The sequence below is a fragment of the Myotis nattereri genome (genome assembly GCF_964212035.1).
Source record: "Myotis nattereri genome assembly, chromosome: 1".
In the NCBI taxonomy this organism is placed as follows: Eukaryota; Metazoa; Chordata; class Mammalia; order Chiroptera; family Vespertilionidae; genus Myotis; species Myotis nattereri.
Genome location: NC_138075.1, coordinates 11,060,578 through 11,078,019, shown reverse-complemented (window position 1 = coordinate 11,078,019; position 17,442 = coordinate 11,060,578). Strand labels below are relative to the sequence as shown.

General features: G+C 52.3%; 1 protein-coding gene across 1 annotated transcript in view; it reads left to right on the top strand.

The window, feature by feature from the left end:
* DGLUCY (D-glutamate cyclase) overlaps positions 1 to 17,442 on the top strand; it is a 43,773-nt gene that overhangs the window by 8,040 nt on the left and 18,291 nt on the right. Inside the window, exons 4-9 of the mRNA XM_081105494.1 lie at positions 990 to 1,140; positions 2,086 to 2,208; positions 3,569 to 3,772; positions 8,685 to 8,945; positions 10,861 to 10,960; positions 16,926 to 17,074. Of these exons, the coding sequence (XP_080961620.1) occupies positions 990 to 1,140; positions 2,086 to 2,208; positions 3,569 to 3,772; positions 8,685 to 8,945; positions 10,861 to 10,960; positions 16,926 to 17,074 (988 nt within the window). The remainder of the gene's footprint in view (positions 1 to 989; positions 1,141 to 2,085; positions 2,209 to 3,568; positions 3,773 to 8,684; positions 8,946 to 10,860; positions 10,961 to 16,925; positions 17,075 to 17,442) is intronic.

Sequence of the window (17,442 nt, the reverse complement as noted above, 5' to 3'; positions counted from 1 at the left end):
TGTTATTCAGCAGGTTCCCCAAGGTTTCATCTGGCCGCCAACACGGTCCCAGCAGATGACATCCTGGCCATGCCCTACATCTGTCCCAAGCCCCTGCAGGGCCCTGGTGCCATTCAGGGGGAAACACCCACCAGGAAGTCAGTCACACAGGCCATCCTGGGCCACTTCTCCTGAGTCAGGACAGCGAGGCAGGGCCCGGGGTCCAGGCACAGGCCTCCATCCCTGTGCGGGCTCAGGAGGCCGAGGCGACTGGTGCCTCCCGCTCCCGGGTGTTCCTCGGCTCCGCTGCCCCCAGCGGCTTCAGCTGTGGCCCACTGGCCACTTGAGGCCCACGGAGAACATTCAGAGGATTCCATGGAATTGGATGGAAAGAAAAGTCATGTTTTTACTAGTATTTTCAGAGCCTCAAACTGACCTTGAGCGCGGCCTTCGATTATGAATGCAGGCGACAAATGCAGTTGTATCTGCGACTCGGTGGCTGCCCCAAGGAACCACAGGCATTTCCATGTCTTATCCGGGTCTTCAGACATCTCAGGATCATCTTGTGTGCTGATCACAAATTCAAAATTATCACAGCAGGCCTGTCGTCTTGCTCCTTAACCTGTTAATGCAGAGACACACAGATTGCTGGGTCACACTTTTTCATCATCTGATAACAGTGTGTGCAGTATGATTGGTTTCCCTTATGATCCAATGCATTTCCTTTCCTGTGGTCTAAAACATCACTTCGACGGGGCTCCCTAGCTGCGCCAGACTGCCAAAGGGGTCCACGGCACCCACAAAGTTAAGGTTCTCTGTCTCAGACCAATCATCACCAGCAAACTTCTTCATCTGTGTGTCACATGGGAGTAGAAGCTATATTTGTAGAAGAGCTACTGGGACCTCCTACCTACCTCATTCACTGCCTTGAACTCTCAGTACTCAGAGCTCCGTTCTGTGCTAATTCTATTTTTTAACATTTTTTTTTTAAAAACTTGATTTCTTGGCAGACCACAGTGCCTTGTGCCACCGTTGCTGGCTTTTGCTGCCCTCTGGTGGTCACCATGAGGCCTGTCCCCAAGGACAAGCTGGAGAGGCTGGTGCAGGCCAGCTGCTCCCTGCTGGGTGAGCAAGGACAGCCCGTGCACATCGGCGACCCAGGTGAGTGGCCAGGCTCGCTCATGACTCTGACAGCTGTTCGTGGGCTCCGGCCCGAGAAGACGGGAACGGGCTTTGTTCCTGAGCTCCCGAAGCTGGCCCTCCCGCAGCTGCCTTACCTGTGCTGGGTCAGCAGATGCCCCTCAGGTTCAAGGGGCTGCCCTGGGCAGAACAGCTCCTGTGACCTTCAGGTGGACCTGGGGCGGGGGAAGCAGGTGGTGGAGTGTGGCAGCTGAGCTATTTGTCTTGAGACTTGAGCTCAGAGCCGCCTCGAATCTGGGCTGTTGTTCAGCGGCGTATTTGGCTGGGACACAGCTGCCTTCCAAATGTTCACGTGAGCTGAAACCCATTGATCCCCAGCATCTGAACTCAGAGGAAAAACCTCTGAGAGTGAGTGAGCAGATCCAGGCATGGAGGCCGCTCCAGCCTCTCAGAGGCTCTCAGAGGGCCTGGTGGGGACTTGGGATTGGGCCTTGGGTGCGAGTGAGTGTTAGTGTCATTGAACTTGCTCGGCTGTGTCACAAAGTCAGACACAGCCTGCATTCTGTGACAATGCAATCAGCCCGTGCCACCCATCCTTTTCCAGGACCATCTACAGCAGTGGTTCTCAACCTTCCTAATGCCGCGACCCTTTAATACAGTTCCTCATGTTGTGGTGACCCCCAATTTCATTGTTACAAATTGAACATAATTAAAGTACAGTGATTAATCACAAAAACAATATGTAATTATATATGTGTTTTCCGATGGTCTTAGGTGACCCCTGTGAAAGGGTCATTCAACCCCCAAAGGGGTCTCGACCCACAGGTTGAGAACTGCTGATCTACAGCAACCCGGTGACTAGAGTTCCTCTTGGAGAAAGAACCATGCACTTCTCCACAAGTTCAACTCAAATGCGGGCTGCCAGGGCAGGCCCTGGTGGAATTCATGTTCCTTTTCCCTCTGCAGAGCTGCTGGGAATCCGAGATCTTTCCAGACCTGACTACGGGGATCCTGTGCCGTGTCAGCCGGGGGAGGTCCCGGTGTTCTGGCCTTCCCAGCTGACCAGTCTCGAAGCGGTCAGCGGCTACCGTACGTCCAGCTTCTGCGGGCAACTGCTCTGGCCTAGGGTGGAACCTGGTGGTCTGTGGTTTCCGAAAGGGAAGGCTCACGGTGCAGTGACTTAAGGAGGGAAGTCATGTGACAGAGACCTGCAGCCCACAGCCAAGATGTCTCTGGCTTCTTTTTTCATCCCAGGTTGAGTCCCACCAGAGTAGCTTGTCCTTCAGCTCCAATCGTCTTGATTAAACATATTTCTCTCCTCAGAAGGTTCATAGCTAGGTCCAAGGGCCATCCTTTAGATGGACTTTTTGAGACATTTTGGAGGTTGGTGTGGCTTTGAAAGCAAAGGCGAAAACAGACAACAGGACTAAACAAACCCACTCCACATGGTGTTTGCAAGCCACACTGGCAGTACATTTTCCCAAAGGCCCAGGGTGATGTTACAATGAGGAGCCACACGAGGGCCCCAATTAGCTCACGGTGAGGGTGGGATGTGAGTGAAACATAAAAATATAACGATTGCCGCCCGTTGTCGTAGACACTGGAACATTCTAGTGTCTGCCACACATGAGCTACAAATCGTAGAACTGAGTGTCACTTTCCATTTATTGGAAAGCATTCATGGGAGCTTGGCTATCAGAATGGCCTCATGAGAGGAAAAGACATCCCTGACATGCGGATGAGGCATAAACCCCAACACCCATGGGGTTCTGGCTATTTAACATGAATATTTGGGCACCTCCTATGTGCCAGGCACAGGTGAGGTCTTGGGCCTCACCCCCGTCCTGTCTCAGCGCTATCATTGTCTTAGAGTTGCGGATGCAGGTTTGGAGAGGATAAAGTTGCATCTCCAACTGCAGTGTGTTTGCCATGGTGAGTCATGTTCTCAGAGATTCGGCTAGAGTGCCTCCCATCGCTGTCAGCTAGCAGGAGAGAGTTTTCCAAAGAACAAAATTAGCCTAAACGAAAGCAAAACATAAGTGCTCGGAGAAGAACAGAAGCTCCGTTCAGAGAGAGCTGTTTGTTAGCAAACAGAGCATTTGCTGCAAAGGGAGCGAAATGGTTGATGCATTGTAAGAGTTCAGGAGGTACATTCCGATGTCCCTGGGGTTGCGTTGATGGGGCCCCGAGGGCCCCACCTGTAGCTGTGGCTGAACTTCACTGGTTTTCCCACACTCACCTCATCCTCGCTTTCCTAAAACTTGAAGGCACCAAGTTTTGAGTGGAACTTATTTAGCCATAAGCCAGCCGATAGTGCCAACAAAGGGTGCAAGGAGTGCGGTTGGGGGAGGCGGTGCATGGCGCTCTCTTGTCCATCAACAGCAGGCTAGCCCAGAATGCACTGGGCTTGATGAAGGGGTGGGCTCATCCCTCTTGCTGTGTGTTTTAGAGACCCCGCTGGCTTTCACCAGCGCACCGGGCTCCACGGTTATGGCTGACCTGAAGGACTTGGAGGCTCCAGCCGGTTGTCTCAGCCCAGAGGGAATTCCAGAGGTCCATCCTATTTCCCAAGATCCTTTGCACTACAGCATCACATCCGCTTCGGCCGTGCAGAAGATCAGAGAGCTAGAGGCTGTAATTGCCGTAGACCCAGGTAAGGAACAAACATTCACGCCATCAGGGCCTGGAGAAATTCATCACTGACACGATGTTCAGTGAAAAAGGCTGCATGGAATTGTATCTATAGTATGATTTTTAAAAAAATGATTTTGTTGATTTTTAGGAAGAGAGGATGGGAGAGGAATAGAGAGAGAGAAACATCAATGAGAGACAAACAGCATTGATCCACTGCCTCCGCACACCCCCTACCGGGGATCGAGCCTGCAACCCGGGCATGTGCCCTGACTGGGAATCGAACCAGTGACCTTTTGGTTCATGGGTCTACGCTGAACCACTGACCCACACCGGCCGGGCGATAGTATGATTTTAAAAAATGTTTATACTGTATATGAATCCCCAAAAGGCTAGATGTAAATGCACGGCAGTACTGAAGGTGACGGTCTCTGGGTAGTAGAATAAAGGGTGATCTTTCTTCTTCTTTATTTTTTCCCCCAAAATGTTCAACCTTAAACATGTGAGCAAGTTTGGGGAGCGAGCTGGTTAGCTGGGCACGTTGCCAGAACTAAATTGGGGTTGGCGAGGTAAGAAGAAGGGCGACTGGTTTCTAGGTAGCCAAGTGCCACTGTTCAAACATCATCATCCATGCATTTCACAGTGGCCTCATCTCCCCCTTTTTTTGCCATTGCCCCGGGGTTGGGCGCAGTGCAGTTTTTTGTTTTTTTATACAGGGGAGCAGGGGCTGGAATTCTACTCTTTGGGGATCCTGGTGGGCAGGACCCTGTAGTTTGCCTCACAACCGTTTCCAGCCAACCTGTATATTGCACTTGCGTCTCAGAGAAAAGACAGTCCTTCTGTGGTTTGTCAGCCTCTGGCTTTCGAGACAAGGACAGGGCTAGTGGGACCCACGAGGGATCTGCTGGGTCCAGTTGGGAGGAGGTTTGTGAAGGCTGGTTGAGGGGCTTTCAACTTCCCGCTGCGCCTTCACTTACCGGCTGGATTTCTAATTCAGGTGGCCAGCAGAGGGCGCCATTGTGCTTGAGTGGTTTGAGGTTTTTCTGTTTTTGTAGGTTTTTTTCTGACAAAGGCTCACAGAGAAGCAAGGTGTAGACTTCACAGCCGTCTGCACCTCAGTTTCCTCATCAGTATAATTGGAGCAATAACAATTACACCCTTTCTCTCAGGGGTTCTGATAGGTCATGAGCATAATAGTTATTATCTACTGAGTTCTACTCTGCCTGGGCCAGGCATGTGCTAAAAGCATTTACATGTTTCATCTTATTAAATTCTCCCAATAACCCTAGGAGGCAGCTATTATTAACTTCTTTTAACAGATGGGGGAACTGAGGCATATAAGGTTAGGAAACTTGCCCAAGTCCACATACCTAGTAGATGGTTGGGCAGAACTTGAACCCACACCTGCTGACTTCAAGGCCACAATCAGTAAGTAGGAGATAACTTGGAATCTGAATCTGAATGGTATGTGCCCGGCATTTAACGTGCTCTGGCCTCTTCTGACTCATATCCCAGTCCCTCTCCTGCCCTTCTCACGGGCTGTGATTCTACCCCTGATTGTTCTTGCACGTTGACTGCCTGAAGAAGGCATATGTGGCCTCGCTGCTGGCCCACCGGACACCTGTCCCCCAAGCAGATACCTAGATCGACGGTGGTGGGGTCTGCAGAGAGCAGAGGCGTGAGGCCAACCTGGGAGGTCGACCCTCCAGGCCAGACTCCTGAGACCCCGACCGCTGATGGTGGTGACACTGGGGGAGAGAACAGCGCCTGCGCAGGGCCACGGGGCGGACAGCCTGGGTGCCCGCTGGTGTTGGCTGACACTGTGGCCCAGAATCCGACAGAGCAGCCCAGCCTGAGTCATGTCTGACCTTTCCCCTGGACCTGGGAGCAGAGGCTGCCCCCCAATTGCAGAGGGATCTGCGATAACAAAAGTTCCTATGAAACCAGAGGGCATAGCTTTTTGCTTGATTGTCTGTCTGTCAGGTCTTTCATTTGGCCATTCATTCATTTATTCTGCAGGGAATATGGTTCTCTTAACCTATAGACACACAGTAAATGTGGGATGTAGTCCCCCCCCCAGCCCCCCAGATGCACCTTCTAGGACATACGCATGTACAGAGGTGAACGCTCAGGCTGTGCATACCTAGTCTCTTCCGTAGTTAATCTCCTTGGTGGATATTTTTTTACAAATCCCTGTAGTACTTTCTCTCTCACAAACACTCTCACCCACGCTGACGGCTCTCTCACACGGCACGAGGATCATGAGGAAAGATGAATTATTGACTCTGCCTTTAGCTCAGATTAAAAAAAAAAAAGTAACTGGGAAGTGAATTTACTGCAGATGCAGGGCACCCACCACTGAATAAAATGTCCTGGGAGGGCGGCCACAGCACCCCACTTGGTGCTTGTGCAGAGGGGGGTCCGTCAGGGCTTGAAGCATGGGGCTCAGGGCAAAGGCAGATCTATGACCGTCTGGATGTGCCAATATCATCGATCAAGGAGCATCTTTGATCCTCCAAGCACCAGATGCGCTTCACTCCTCCGCTGTTCAATACGCAGATATAAGATTAATGGCAGTGGACCGGGCACTGCTCCCTGGGCTTAATAATAGAGCCACTCTGTCATTTCTGAGAGGACGTTGGCTTGCATCTGAGGTGCCTGGAGACTCCGGAGATTTATAACAGTCATGTTTGCACTAATAATAAATCCATCACAAATGTACAGACCACTTTAGAGTTGACAGAGTTCTCTCCTCCGTGTGTGTGTGTGTGTGTGTGTGTGTGCTCAGTCCAAATAGGTTACAGTCCAATTTTTTTCTTGTTTTCTTTCAAAATTTATTTTTCTCTCTTTTTATCGATAGCAACTCATGTTCATTGTATAAATATATGAAAGTAAAGAGGCAATGCAAATTACCAGAATCCCATCCCAAATGTTGGCCCTGAAAAGTCTTTCTCTTCAGTCTTGAACCTATAAGACGGACACCAACAAAAACAATATCTCTCTCTCTATATATATATGTGAATCATGCTGTGATACTATTTTAGAGCCTGCTTTTTAAACCTTTTAATACGCTGTGAGCATTTTCCCATGCCATTCGCCTTCTACAGCAATCTTTCTAATGTCTGCATAGAGTTCCATTTTACAAATGTCCCCCGCTCTCGTTACGATCCTCTTTGGCACCATAAACAGCGCCGCAGTGGCCATCCTCATGACCGTGTTCATTACTGACCACTTTACTGGGTTACCTTCCTAGAAGCGATGGCTGGCTCCCGCAGACAAATCTACGGTCCCCACCAGATGAGTGCTCTGGTTCCCACTCCCACTGGCAGCCTCCCCCCCACCTGGGCCACCCCCAGGCTCCTCGTAGGAACATTGAGGTCGAGAGCAGTCCAGGCCGAGGCCGAGGTCACGCAGCTACGACGTGCCAACACTTGGACCTGAATGTCAGTTTCCAGATTCTAAACCTGGACCTTTCCTCCATAGCAGGAGGCCAGCCCCGGGTCCCTGCAGAGTCTCCCGGCACCTCCAGTGCACGCTGACGCCCTCTCCGGCCCCTTAGGCCCACCTCTCATTTTAGCCGCCGCAGGGATGGGAGCTCTGAGCCACCTCCCGCCTCCACGTGGCATTGACGTGCTCCGCGGTGACCTGAGTGGAGACGATGGCACGGTGGTGTGTGACGAGAGTCGGAAAGCCGTGCTGCCCGGCTGCCATGGGCTTGGCAGCCACTGGCGGCAGCTCTAAGAGACGCTGCTGGTGCCCTGGCCAAACCCCAGCTGCAGCGGGCAGCTCTCAGAACAATGGCTCCCACCTTAGGCCGGAGTCTCTCTGCTCCGCCACCAGAGCAGGCACAGCCCGGGAGTGCGAGGAGTCAGCGTCCCGATGGGCAACCTTCAGCCCACAGGGGCAGGCGTGCCCAGTCCCCCTGTCCTCCAGAAGGACAGCCCTCAGCTGTGCTCCACACCATTTCTTTCTTTCTTTCTTTTTATTGATTTCAGAGAGGAAGGGAGAGAGAGAGAAACATCAATGATGAGAGGGAATCGTTGATCCGCTGCCTCCTGTACGTCCCCTATTGAGGATTGAGCCTGCAACCCAGGCATGTGCCCTGACAAGGAACTGAACTATGACCTCCTGGTTCATGGGTCTGCGCTCTACCACTGAGCCACACTGGCCAAGCTCCACACCATTCTTACAGGATTGAGCCCCAGATGCCTTCAGAGTTCATCTGCTCGCCCACACATGCTTTAGCGGCTTCTCTCCTTTTTCTCTGTCATGTCACCTCCTCCACCTTCTGACTTCTTTCCTGGGCTCACTTTCCATTGGAATGCTCTAATGTCTTAGGGTCTTCTTTTGGGGAATCCCCAACTGAGACAGTGCTGTGTCCCTTCCTCCTTCTGTGGCCCCCTGAATTGGAGTTTGCCGTAGCCAATAAACCCCGAGATGCTTTGCTCAAATAAAATAGAAATATATGCCTGTCACGCAACAGTCCAGGGTGGGACTCCCAGCGTGAGTATTCAAGCTCAGCAGGAAGGCGATCTGCTCCAGCCAGTCACTCAGGGACCCAGCACTCTGCCATCGCCTCATGAGACCCCTAGAGGGCGCCAGTTGTCTGCAGCTCAGCCTCCAGGAAAGGAAGAGCTTGGAGGAGTGCATGGGAGGTACATGGCCAGGAGGGGGCGCACATTGCTACCTAGAGAGAACGGAGTCTGTGGCCACAGCAAACTAAAAGAGAGGCTGCCTGGCCATGTATCCCGCTGCCCTTCCCTAGCGGGGCAGGGGCAGAGGACACGTTCTGGTGAACAGTTGGCAGCCTCTGGCACATCCCTCAAAACTACCTCTGAAACGGACAAAGAAACAAACTGCTGTTTGCATGAGTTTCTACTTGAAGCACAATTATATGATTGTGTGATTTTGTTTTGTTTTATTGGTAATTTTAGGCAACAGGGGCATCGGGCACCTGCTCCGCAAAGATGAGCTGCTGAGGGCCTCTCTGTCGCTGTCCCACGCCCACGCGGTGCTCCTCACCACCGGGTTCCCCACGCATTTCAGCCACGAGCCCCCGGAAGAGACGGACGGGCCACCGGGCGCCATTGCTCTGGCCGCCTTCCTGCAGGCCTTGGACAAGGGCGTCTCCATGATCGTGGACCGGAGAGCCTTGAGTTTGTTCCAGAAGCTTGTGGAAGAGGCTGTTGAGCAAGGTGAGCGGTGAGGCGAGGGCGGACGGTGGGAGGAGTCAGTGTTTGTGGAACTTCTGCTATGCCCTCGACACAGGCGTTTTAAGTCCTTACAGCTCAGAACGACTCTTTAGTATAAACAACATTATCCCCATTTTATAGAGGAAGAGTCTGAGGCTCTGAGAGAGAGGTCCAGGTGATCTGGAATTTGAACCCAAGTCCATCAGGCCACAGAGCCCATGTACCTGATGCCCAACCTGTGAGAGGCGGGGTGGCCTACGGAGGACTCTTGGCAACACAGGACATCCCTAGACGCCTGGCGTTGGGGATGGGGGAGTTGAGACTAGAGTGACCGAGAGGCTCAAATGGCAGCGTCTCATCTGTGGCCCAGATGGGCAGGGCTGCCCCACGCTGCTCAGGTCTCCGGAGCACACAGGTGGGCATAGAGCTGTGAGTGAGGGGGCTGCCAGGCCGGGATGCCGAGATGGGTCTCAGGCGTCTCCCCTCTCCTTCATCCTGCAGGTGTTGTTCAGGCAGAAGCTGGGAGCCTCATGACTCCCCCTGCTTCTCCCTGCCCATCTCTCTGTGTCCCTCAAAATGCATTCTTCAGGAGACATCAATCCTTTCAGCCTCTCCTAGGAGTTTCAACCCCAGGAAGGCATTCCTAAAGCCCCCGTTCCTTCAGAAGTTTCCAAAAGGATGTGTCTGAACAGACAGCAACGAATGTATGTTGAGACCTACTATGTGCCAGGCGCTATTTTTGGCTCTTGAAATCCATCAGTGAACAAAACTGAAAACAACCCCACCCCCATGGGTGTCTATTGTACTGGAGTGTGCCCGACAATAAACAACACAGGGGAAAAGGAACGTGTGGGTAGCCCCGGTGGGGGGCTGCTATTTTAAACAGGATGTTCAGACAAGGCTTCACGGAGAAGGTGCCATTGGAGCCAAGACTTGAAGTCAATGAAGCAGTGAGGCCGGGGCTGGCTAGAGGAAAAATGTCCCAGGCTGTGACCTTGGCCGGGACAGAGGCCATTAGGTGGAGCTGAGGAGAGGGCAATGGTCAGCGACTAGCCCAGAAAGGATGAGGAAAAGAGAAGCTGGGTAGGGAGACACAGAGGTCACAGGGGCAGACCGGGAAGGGCCTCGGGGGAACTGTGAGCACCTGGCCTTCTATTCTGGGGGCGATGCGGGGGGGGGGGGGTCCTGAGGCACTGAGAGGAGAAAGGCGTGTTCTGGCTTCGGTTTTCATTTTTTTAAAGATATGTGTTGGGGTTTTTTGTTTTTTTTTAATTGATTTCAGAGAGAAGAAGGGAGAGGGAGGGAGAGATAGAAACATCAGTGATAAGAGAGAACCATCCATCAGCTGCCTCCTGCATGACACTGAAGGAACATGTGGAGACAGATGTGCGTCCACTGGGGGGTACGTTACGTCTCTGCTCTGTCGCAGGCTTCCTGTTTGGGTGGGCCCTGGTGTTGTGACCCTGACCTACACACTTGGCTTTGCCCAAGCGATTTGGCATCTCGGAGCTTCATTTTTCCTCCTCTGTAAAATGGGGGTCACAGTGGTTCTTATCACACAGAATCGCGAACGTTAGATGAGAGAGTGTATGCCATGTGTTAGCGAAGGGCCGGCTCGCTGTCGCCGACGTGGTATTATGGCAGCTGTGCAGAGCGCATTTGCTAGCTCACGGCATTGGTGACACCAGCCCGGTGTCACCTCCCCCTCCACCAGCCCTAGGGGTTACTCAGGACTAAAAGGAAATCAACTTACGTATCCTCTGGCTCGAGGTCTCGGCTTACCTAACAAAGAATTCTACAGCCACGTGTCGTTCGATCATGGAAATGACCGTTTCCGACGAAGCTTTTGGAAAAGCCAGCGGGAATTGCCCAAACCCACACGGGGCTGATGTGTCCACCCTTTGCCCGTCTTGTCAAGGTGTTCTGAAGACCCCGGTCCCGATCCTAACTTACCAGGGCGGATCCACAGGAGCTGCTCAGGCGTTTCTCTGCGACGAGAGGGACCCCAAACCTCCTAGGTATGTGTGTCCCCTCCCCGTTGACAGTGGGTGATAGTGGGAGAGGCCGCGTGCTGTTAACTTTGACAACTACGTCCCTGCAGACGTCAGCCCTCCAGAGAGAACAAAGCTGTGAGCCACGGGCTCCGATGGGCCCGACTAGCCAACAAGGCTGGGGTTTCAGGGTGACGGGGGGGCAGCGCCAAGGGTCTCTCAAAGTCGCAGGTCCTTGAGAGGCGGCGTGTCTTCTTGAATGAGGGAGAAGATGCTAAAACACCAACACGAGTTGTTTCTCAGACTGGCTCATGGTCCACTGGAGAGTCGTGAGATCATTTCAGGGGGGTAGTCAGCACCTTTGTCAAATGAAATAGAAATGGCATCGTGTATCTTGCGTAGTAATAGCAAGTACTCGGTTGTGAAACTGCTGTGTGTGTGTGTGTGTGTGTGTGTATTTTTTACTGTGTATTGTGGTCAAACATTTTGAAAAACACTTCTCTTTTGTATGTACGTAGGATGCATTTCAGACCTTATAAATTTTAGTCCTGTGTTTTGCGAACGTTTTTAACCACAGTCCACGGTAATACATTTTGCATTGCAAACCACACACACACTCACACACATAATTGAAACAGAAGTTTCAATATAACAGTGTTTACTTGCTGCAGGCAGTGCACTCTAACCTAGTCTGGTCTGTTTTGTTCTGTTCTACCCTGTTTTCATCTACTTTTCAAAAAATATTGACCTGCCCTAACAAATCTATTTTACCACCCAGTAATGAGTGGAACTGAAGAATACCGCTTGCATAGGCCTGGGGCATAGCCGTATTGCAGCTCACAGCAATGAGGTGTTCCCAGTGGGGACCCTCCGTCACCAAGGAAAAGTGTGATTGCAGACCCGATATGCTATTCCAAGCTGCGAGAATGCGTGTGGCACCTGATAGAATGTTTATGTTTCCTGAATGGGAGGCATACACACAAAGCTCAGACTCGTCAGGGAGAAGCTAGAAACTCCTCCTGGGCCGGGTAACACAGATGTGCTCTCCTGCTGAATGGAGGGAGGTGAGCCAGATCTGATCCCCTAATGAATGGAGGGAGGTGAGCCAGATCTGATCCCCTGACGAATGGAGGAAGTGAGTCAGATCTGATCGCAGGCAGAGAGGCCTCTGCTCTTTAGAGAAGACGCACTAACTTTCCCAGGGAGCAGGTTCCCAGGAGTGAATTCCTTCCTGGGTAGCTAAATGGACTCTTCTGGCTTAAAAAAAAAAAAAAAATCAGCTCGGCCAGTGTGGTTTGGTTGAACATTGATCTATGAACCAAGAGGTCACGGTTCAATTCCCGGTCAGGGCACATGCCCGGGCTGCAGGCTCAGTTCCCAGTGTGGGGCATGCAGGAGGCAGCTGATCAACGACTCTCTCTCATGATTGATGTTTCTATCTCTCCTCTCTCTCTCCCATCCTTTCTGAAATCAATAATCTATATATATAAAAGCCCAGCGACTGTTACAGCAGAATGACTGGAACGACCGGTCAACCAGTCACTATGATGCACACTGACCTCCAGGGGGCAGACGCTCAATGCAGGAGCTGTCCCCTGGTGGTCTGTGCACTCCCACAGGGGGAGTGCCACTCAGCTAAAAGCTGGGCTCATGGCTAGTGATCTGCGGTAGCACTACCAAGCAGTGGCAGCAGGCGCAGCAGCTGGGATGAGCATGAGCTGTGCAGCGCCCGGCCCCAGTCCTGGCTTTTCCCTGGCTGCCTGCCACTTGGCGCACTGCTACACCCCTCGGGGTATGTCCAACTGCAGGTTTAGGCCCAATCCCAAGGGGTCCCAGATTGCAAGAGGGCTCAGGCCAGGCTGATGCTCAACACAGGAGGAGGGTGAGGGGGGTGCAGCAAGGCATGGAGGTACATGCTATGACCCAGGGATTCCAGGAACCACAATTCCAGAGCTTGCTTTCCAATAATAATAATAAATAAATAAATAAAAGCTGAAAAAAAGCAGCCAGATGCTGCCTCCCTGGGAAGAACGGCTCCAGGAGGGCAAAGCCTCCCCAGGCCCCGCCTGGCCTGGCTGGCACGCTGTGAAGGACCATGCACTGACCATGATAGCACCCCCCCCCCCATCCTCAATAGTACAATATATTGAGGGATAATCCTATATAATAAAGAGCTAACATGCAAACAGTCATCATGCCCTCACCCGTCACGCCGTAACGGCTCAGACACTCAACACTGGGGAGAGAGAAATGGGTACCAGCCAGGCACAAATGAGCTCACGAGAGAAGAATGGGGACCAGCCAGGCTGTGGCCTGTGAGAAGGACAAGGCATCCACCCCACGGTCCCAGGCACCTGTGGCTGCAGCCCGGGCGAAGCCACCCGCCTACAGTCCCCTGCAGCTGTGGCTGACCCGGGCAAAGCTGGCCTGGGTCCTGGGTATCTGTGGCCAGCCAGAAGGAGGGAATCCTGGGTCCCGGGTGCAGGGTGAGGCAGAGGCGGTTAGGGGCGATCAGGCCAGCAGGGGAGCAGTTAGGAGCGATCAGGCAGACAGGCAGAGGTGGTTAGGGGCTATCAGGCAGGCAGGCAGGCAGGCAAGCAGTTAGGAGCCAGTGGTCCTGGATTGTGAGAGGCAGTCGAACATCCCCTAAGTGGTCCTGGAATGGAGAGGGTGCAGGCTGAGCTGAGAACCCCCTCCCCCCCACACACGAATTCCGTGCACTGGGCCTCTAGTCCTATATAATAAAAGGCTAATATGCAAATTGACTGAATGGCAGAATGACCAGTTGCTATGACGTGCACTGACCACCAGAGGGAAGATCTCAATGCAGAAGCTGCCCCGTGGTGGTCAATGTGCTCCCACAGGGGGAGCGCTGCTCAGCCAGAAGCTGGGCTCACAGCTGGCAAGTGCAGCTGCGGTAGCGGGAGTGGGCCTAAGCCAGCAGGCAGACATCCCCCAAGGGGTCCCGGTCTGCGAGAGGCCACAGACCAGGCTGAGGGACCCACCCACCCCCCAGTGCCCCAGTGCACCAATGTCATGCTCCAGGCCTCTAATTTTTTATATATAAATAATTTTTTTTTTAATCAATGCACCTTCAGGAGGGGTGGTGCTGCATGCTCCTGGGTAAGGTCCAGACACAGTGCTCTCCTTCTAGAACAGAGGCTGCACGGGTCTGGCCCAGAGCTCAGAGCTGAGCTGATTTTCATCACCACTGTGTCCACCCAGAGGGAAGTCAGGACCAGCTTCTTCCTCCTGTCACTTAGCTTCTCAAGGGCCACCTGTCCCGCTCTGGGCACATCGCCTCGGGGTGACCTTCCAGCACCTGCTCAGGGCCTGCTTGTCCACCTGCTTGTCATTCTAGCACAACCAAGGCACGTGGACCAGCAGGAAGATTTGTTTTTCAAGACATGTACAGAGAAAGGATCCAGAGTTACGATGTTGTTTTTATTATGGTAAAATATACACAACATAAAATTCACATTTTTGCCGTTTTAAGTACACAGTTCTGTGCCGTTAAGGACATACACATTGTTGTGCAGCTGTCCCCACCATCCATCTCCAGCAGAACTCTTTCATTTTTCCAGCGGGAGCTCTGTCCCCATTCACATTCCTTCCAACTCCCAGCCCCTGAAACCTGCCGTTCTACTTTATGTCTCTACTAGAGGCCTGGTGCACAAAAATTTGTGCACTCGGAAGGGGGGGGGGTGTCCCTCAGCCTGGCCTGTGCCCTCTCGCAGTCTGGGACCCCTTGGGGGATGACCACCTGCTGGCTTAGGCCTGCTCCCTGGGGGATTGGGCCTAAGCTGGCAATCAGACATCCCTCTGGCAGCCTGGCAGCCCTCGGGGGATGTCCACTTGCCACAGGGAGCAGACCTAAGCTGCAGTCGGACATCCTTAGCGCTGCTGAGGAGGCAGGAGAGGCTCCCACCACCACCGCTGTACTGGCAGCCATCAGCCTGGCTTGTGGCTGAGCAGAGCTCCCCCATGTGGGAGCGCACTGACCACTAGAGGGTAGCTCCTGCATTGAGCATCTGCCCCCTGGTGGTCAGTGTGTGTCATAGTGACCAGTCATTCCCAGTCTTTCTGCTGTTAGGGTCAGTTTGCGTATTACCTTTTTACTATATAGGATAGAGGCCTGGTGCATGGGTGGGGGCCGGCCGGTTTGCCCTGAAGGGTGTCCCGGATCAGGGTGGGGGTCCCCACTGGGGTGCCTGGCCAGTCTGGGTGAGGGGCTGAGGGCCATTTTCAGGCTGGCCGGCAACTGAAGCTCCCAGCCTCTCCTTTTTTCCTTTTTTCTTTTTATTCTGGGATTTATTTACCTTCTATAATTGAAACTTTGTTGCCATCCTGCTCGCTCCAGCTCTGAGGCTGTGGCTGGCTGAAAGCAGGTATCTGGGGTTTGTTTAGCTTCTATAATTGAAACTTTGTTGCTTTTGGAGCTGTTGCTTTCAGAGCTCAGAGACGGGCCGCGGCAGGCGGGGAACCTTGGCTTCCTCCATCACTGGAGCAAGCCAGCCTCCTGCTCGCTTCAGCTGCATGGCTGCCGGCCGCCATCATTGTTGGCAGTTAATTTGCATATCTCGCTGATTAGCCAATGGGAAGCGTAGCAGAGGTACAGTTAATTACCCTTTTTGTCTTTTATTAGATAGGATATGTTTACTATTGTAGGGCCCTCATGTACATGGAATCACATAGGATCTGTCCTTTTAGTGACTGGCTTATTTCACCTGGCAAAATGTCCTTGAGGTTCATCCCCATTGTAGCAGGTATCAGAATTCCTGTCCTTTGGAAGGCTGAATCCTATTCCATAGCATGCAGAGACCACATTTTGCTGATGTGTTCCTTGGCTGATAGACACTTGGGGTGGTTCTACCTTTTGTCCATTGTGACTAATGCTGCCAGGCATATGGGTATGTAACTATCTCTTCAACACCCGGCTTCCAGTTCTCTGGGGGTGTATACTGCAGTGGAATTGCTGGATCCCATAGTAATTCTATTTGGATTTTTTGAGTTGCCCCACAGTGTTTCCATAGCAGAGTGAAGATTTTGAAGAACTCCATCATGGGATGGGGCAGATTTAGAGAGATATAAAGTGCAATTTCTCTGTTCTTCACTTGGATGATCAACACAATGTTCCTCCAATAATAAGAGCAACCACAGCCCCTGAGCCTGAGCACCGCATCGGTGTGGTGCTGCGCGCTAAGTGCCTCGCGGGCGTTTCCTCACTTCCCACTTCCCACACTGCAGGAGACGGGTACCGCCCAAGGCCAGTGGCATGAGGACTTGCGAGCTGATGCCACAGCCTACATCCTCCCCACCACGCCACCTGTACCCCTTACCTCTCTGTCTCTTCCTGTCTGAGGAAGTTTATCATGTGGTAGATTCATTGGTCTAATACAGCAGTTCTCAACCTGTGGGTCGCGACCCCTTTCACAGGGGTCGCCTAAGACCATCCTGCATATCAGATATTTACATTACGATTCATAACAGTAGCAACATGACAGTTATGAAGTAGCAACGAAAATAATTTTATGGTTGGGTCACAACATGAGGAGCTGTATTTAAAGGGCCAGACTCTAATACTTCAGTTCCATTTTGGTCTGTTTGTGTCTGTAAACTGAGCAAGAGCCTGGAAGGGGCAGTGGTGGGCCAATAGCAGCCAACACTCACAGCCCTGGGTGCCGGCTCCCCCGCCGGTTCATGGAGATCTGGGCCAGGCTCCGGCATCGACCACGGCCCTGACCCTGACCCTCGGCCTTCCTGCTCTCACGGCCTCTGACTCTAATAAATTGCTAAAGATTCTGATATCACTTCTGACAGTGATCAGATAGACCAGCTCCAGCACAGGCCCTGCCACAGAGCAGCCGTTCAGCCACGTTCTGTGGGAATGAAGGAATCCAAGAGAGAGTAACCTGTCCTCCACCCAAAAGTCGTGATGCTACAAGGAGGCAGCACCCTCTGCTTCAGGCTCTGTGCTCTTGCTCCCCGGCAGATTCGACCACCTGGTGGCGATCGAGCGCGCAGGCAGGGCTGCGGACGGCAATTACTACAACGCCAGGAAAATGAACATCAAGCATTTGGTGGACCCCATTGACGACCTTTTCCTTGTAGCCCAGAAAATTCCTGGAATCTCGTCAACGGGTAAGCAAGAGGCACCAGGAATTCAGAACGTGTCCGCACTACATGCCTTTTTATTGACTATTGAACACAGGACAGGAAAGAGTTATATGGGGGACCATTGTTTCCCACTCCAGAGAGGGTCTGTGTACACAATAATGACAACGTCATTTAGAAAGCCAGCGTTCCCACAAGCATCCGAGGGAAATGACATTGAACCTTGCGCATTCTGTTTGCCCAGCTCTAAACTATTAAAACTAATAATAGAATAATAATAATAAAACCAAGGCACGGTATGTTACGATGGTCACATGGGGTGAATGTACCAAGTATACGATGTATCATGTTAGGAAGCATCTTAATTTTAAAATACGTGTTAACGATGTGATTAG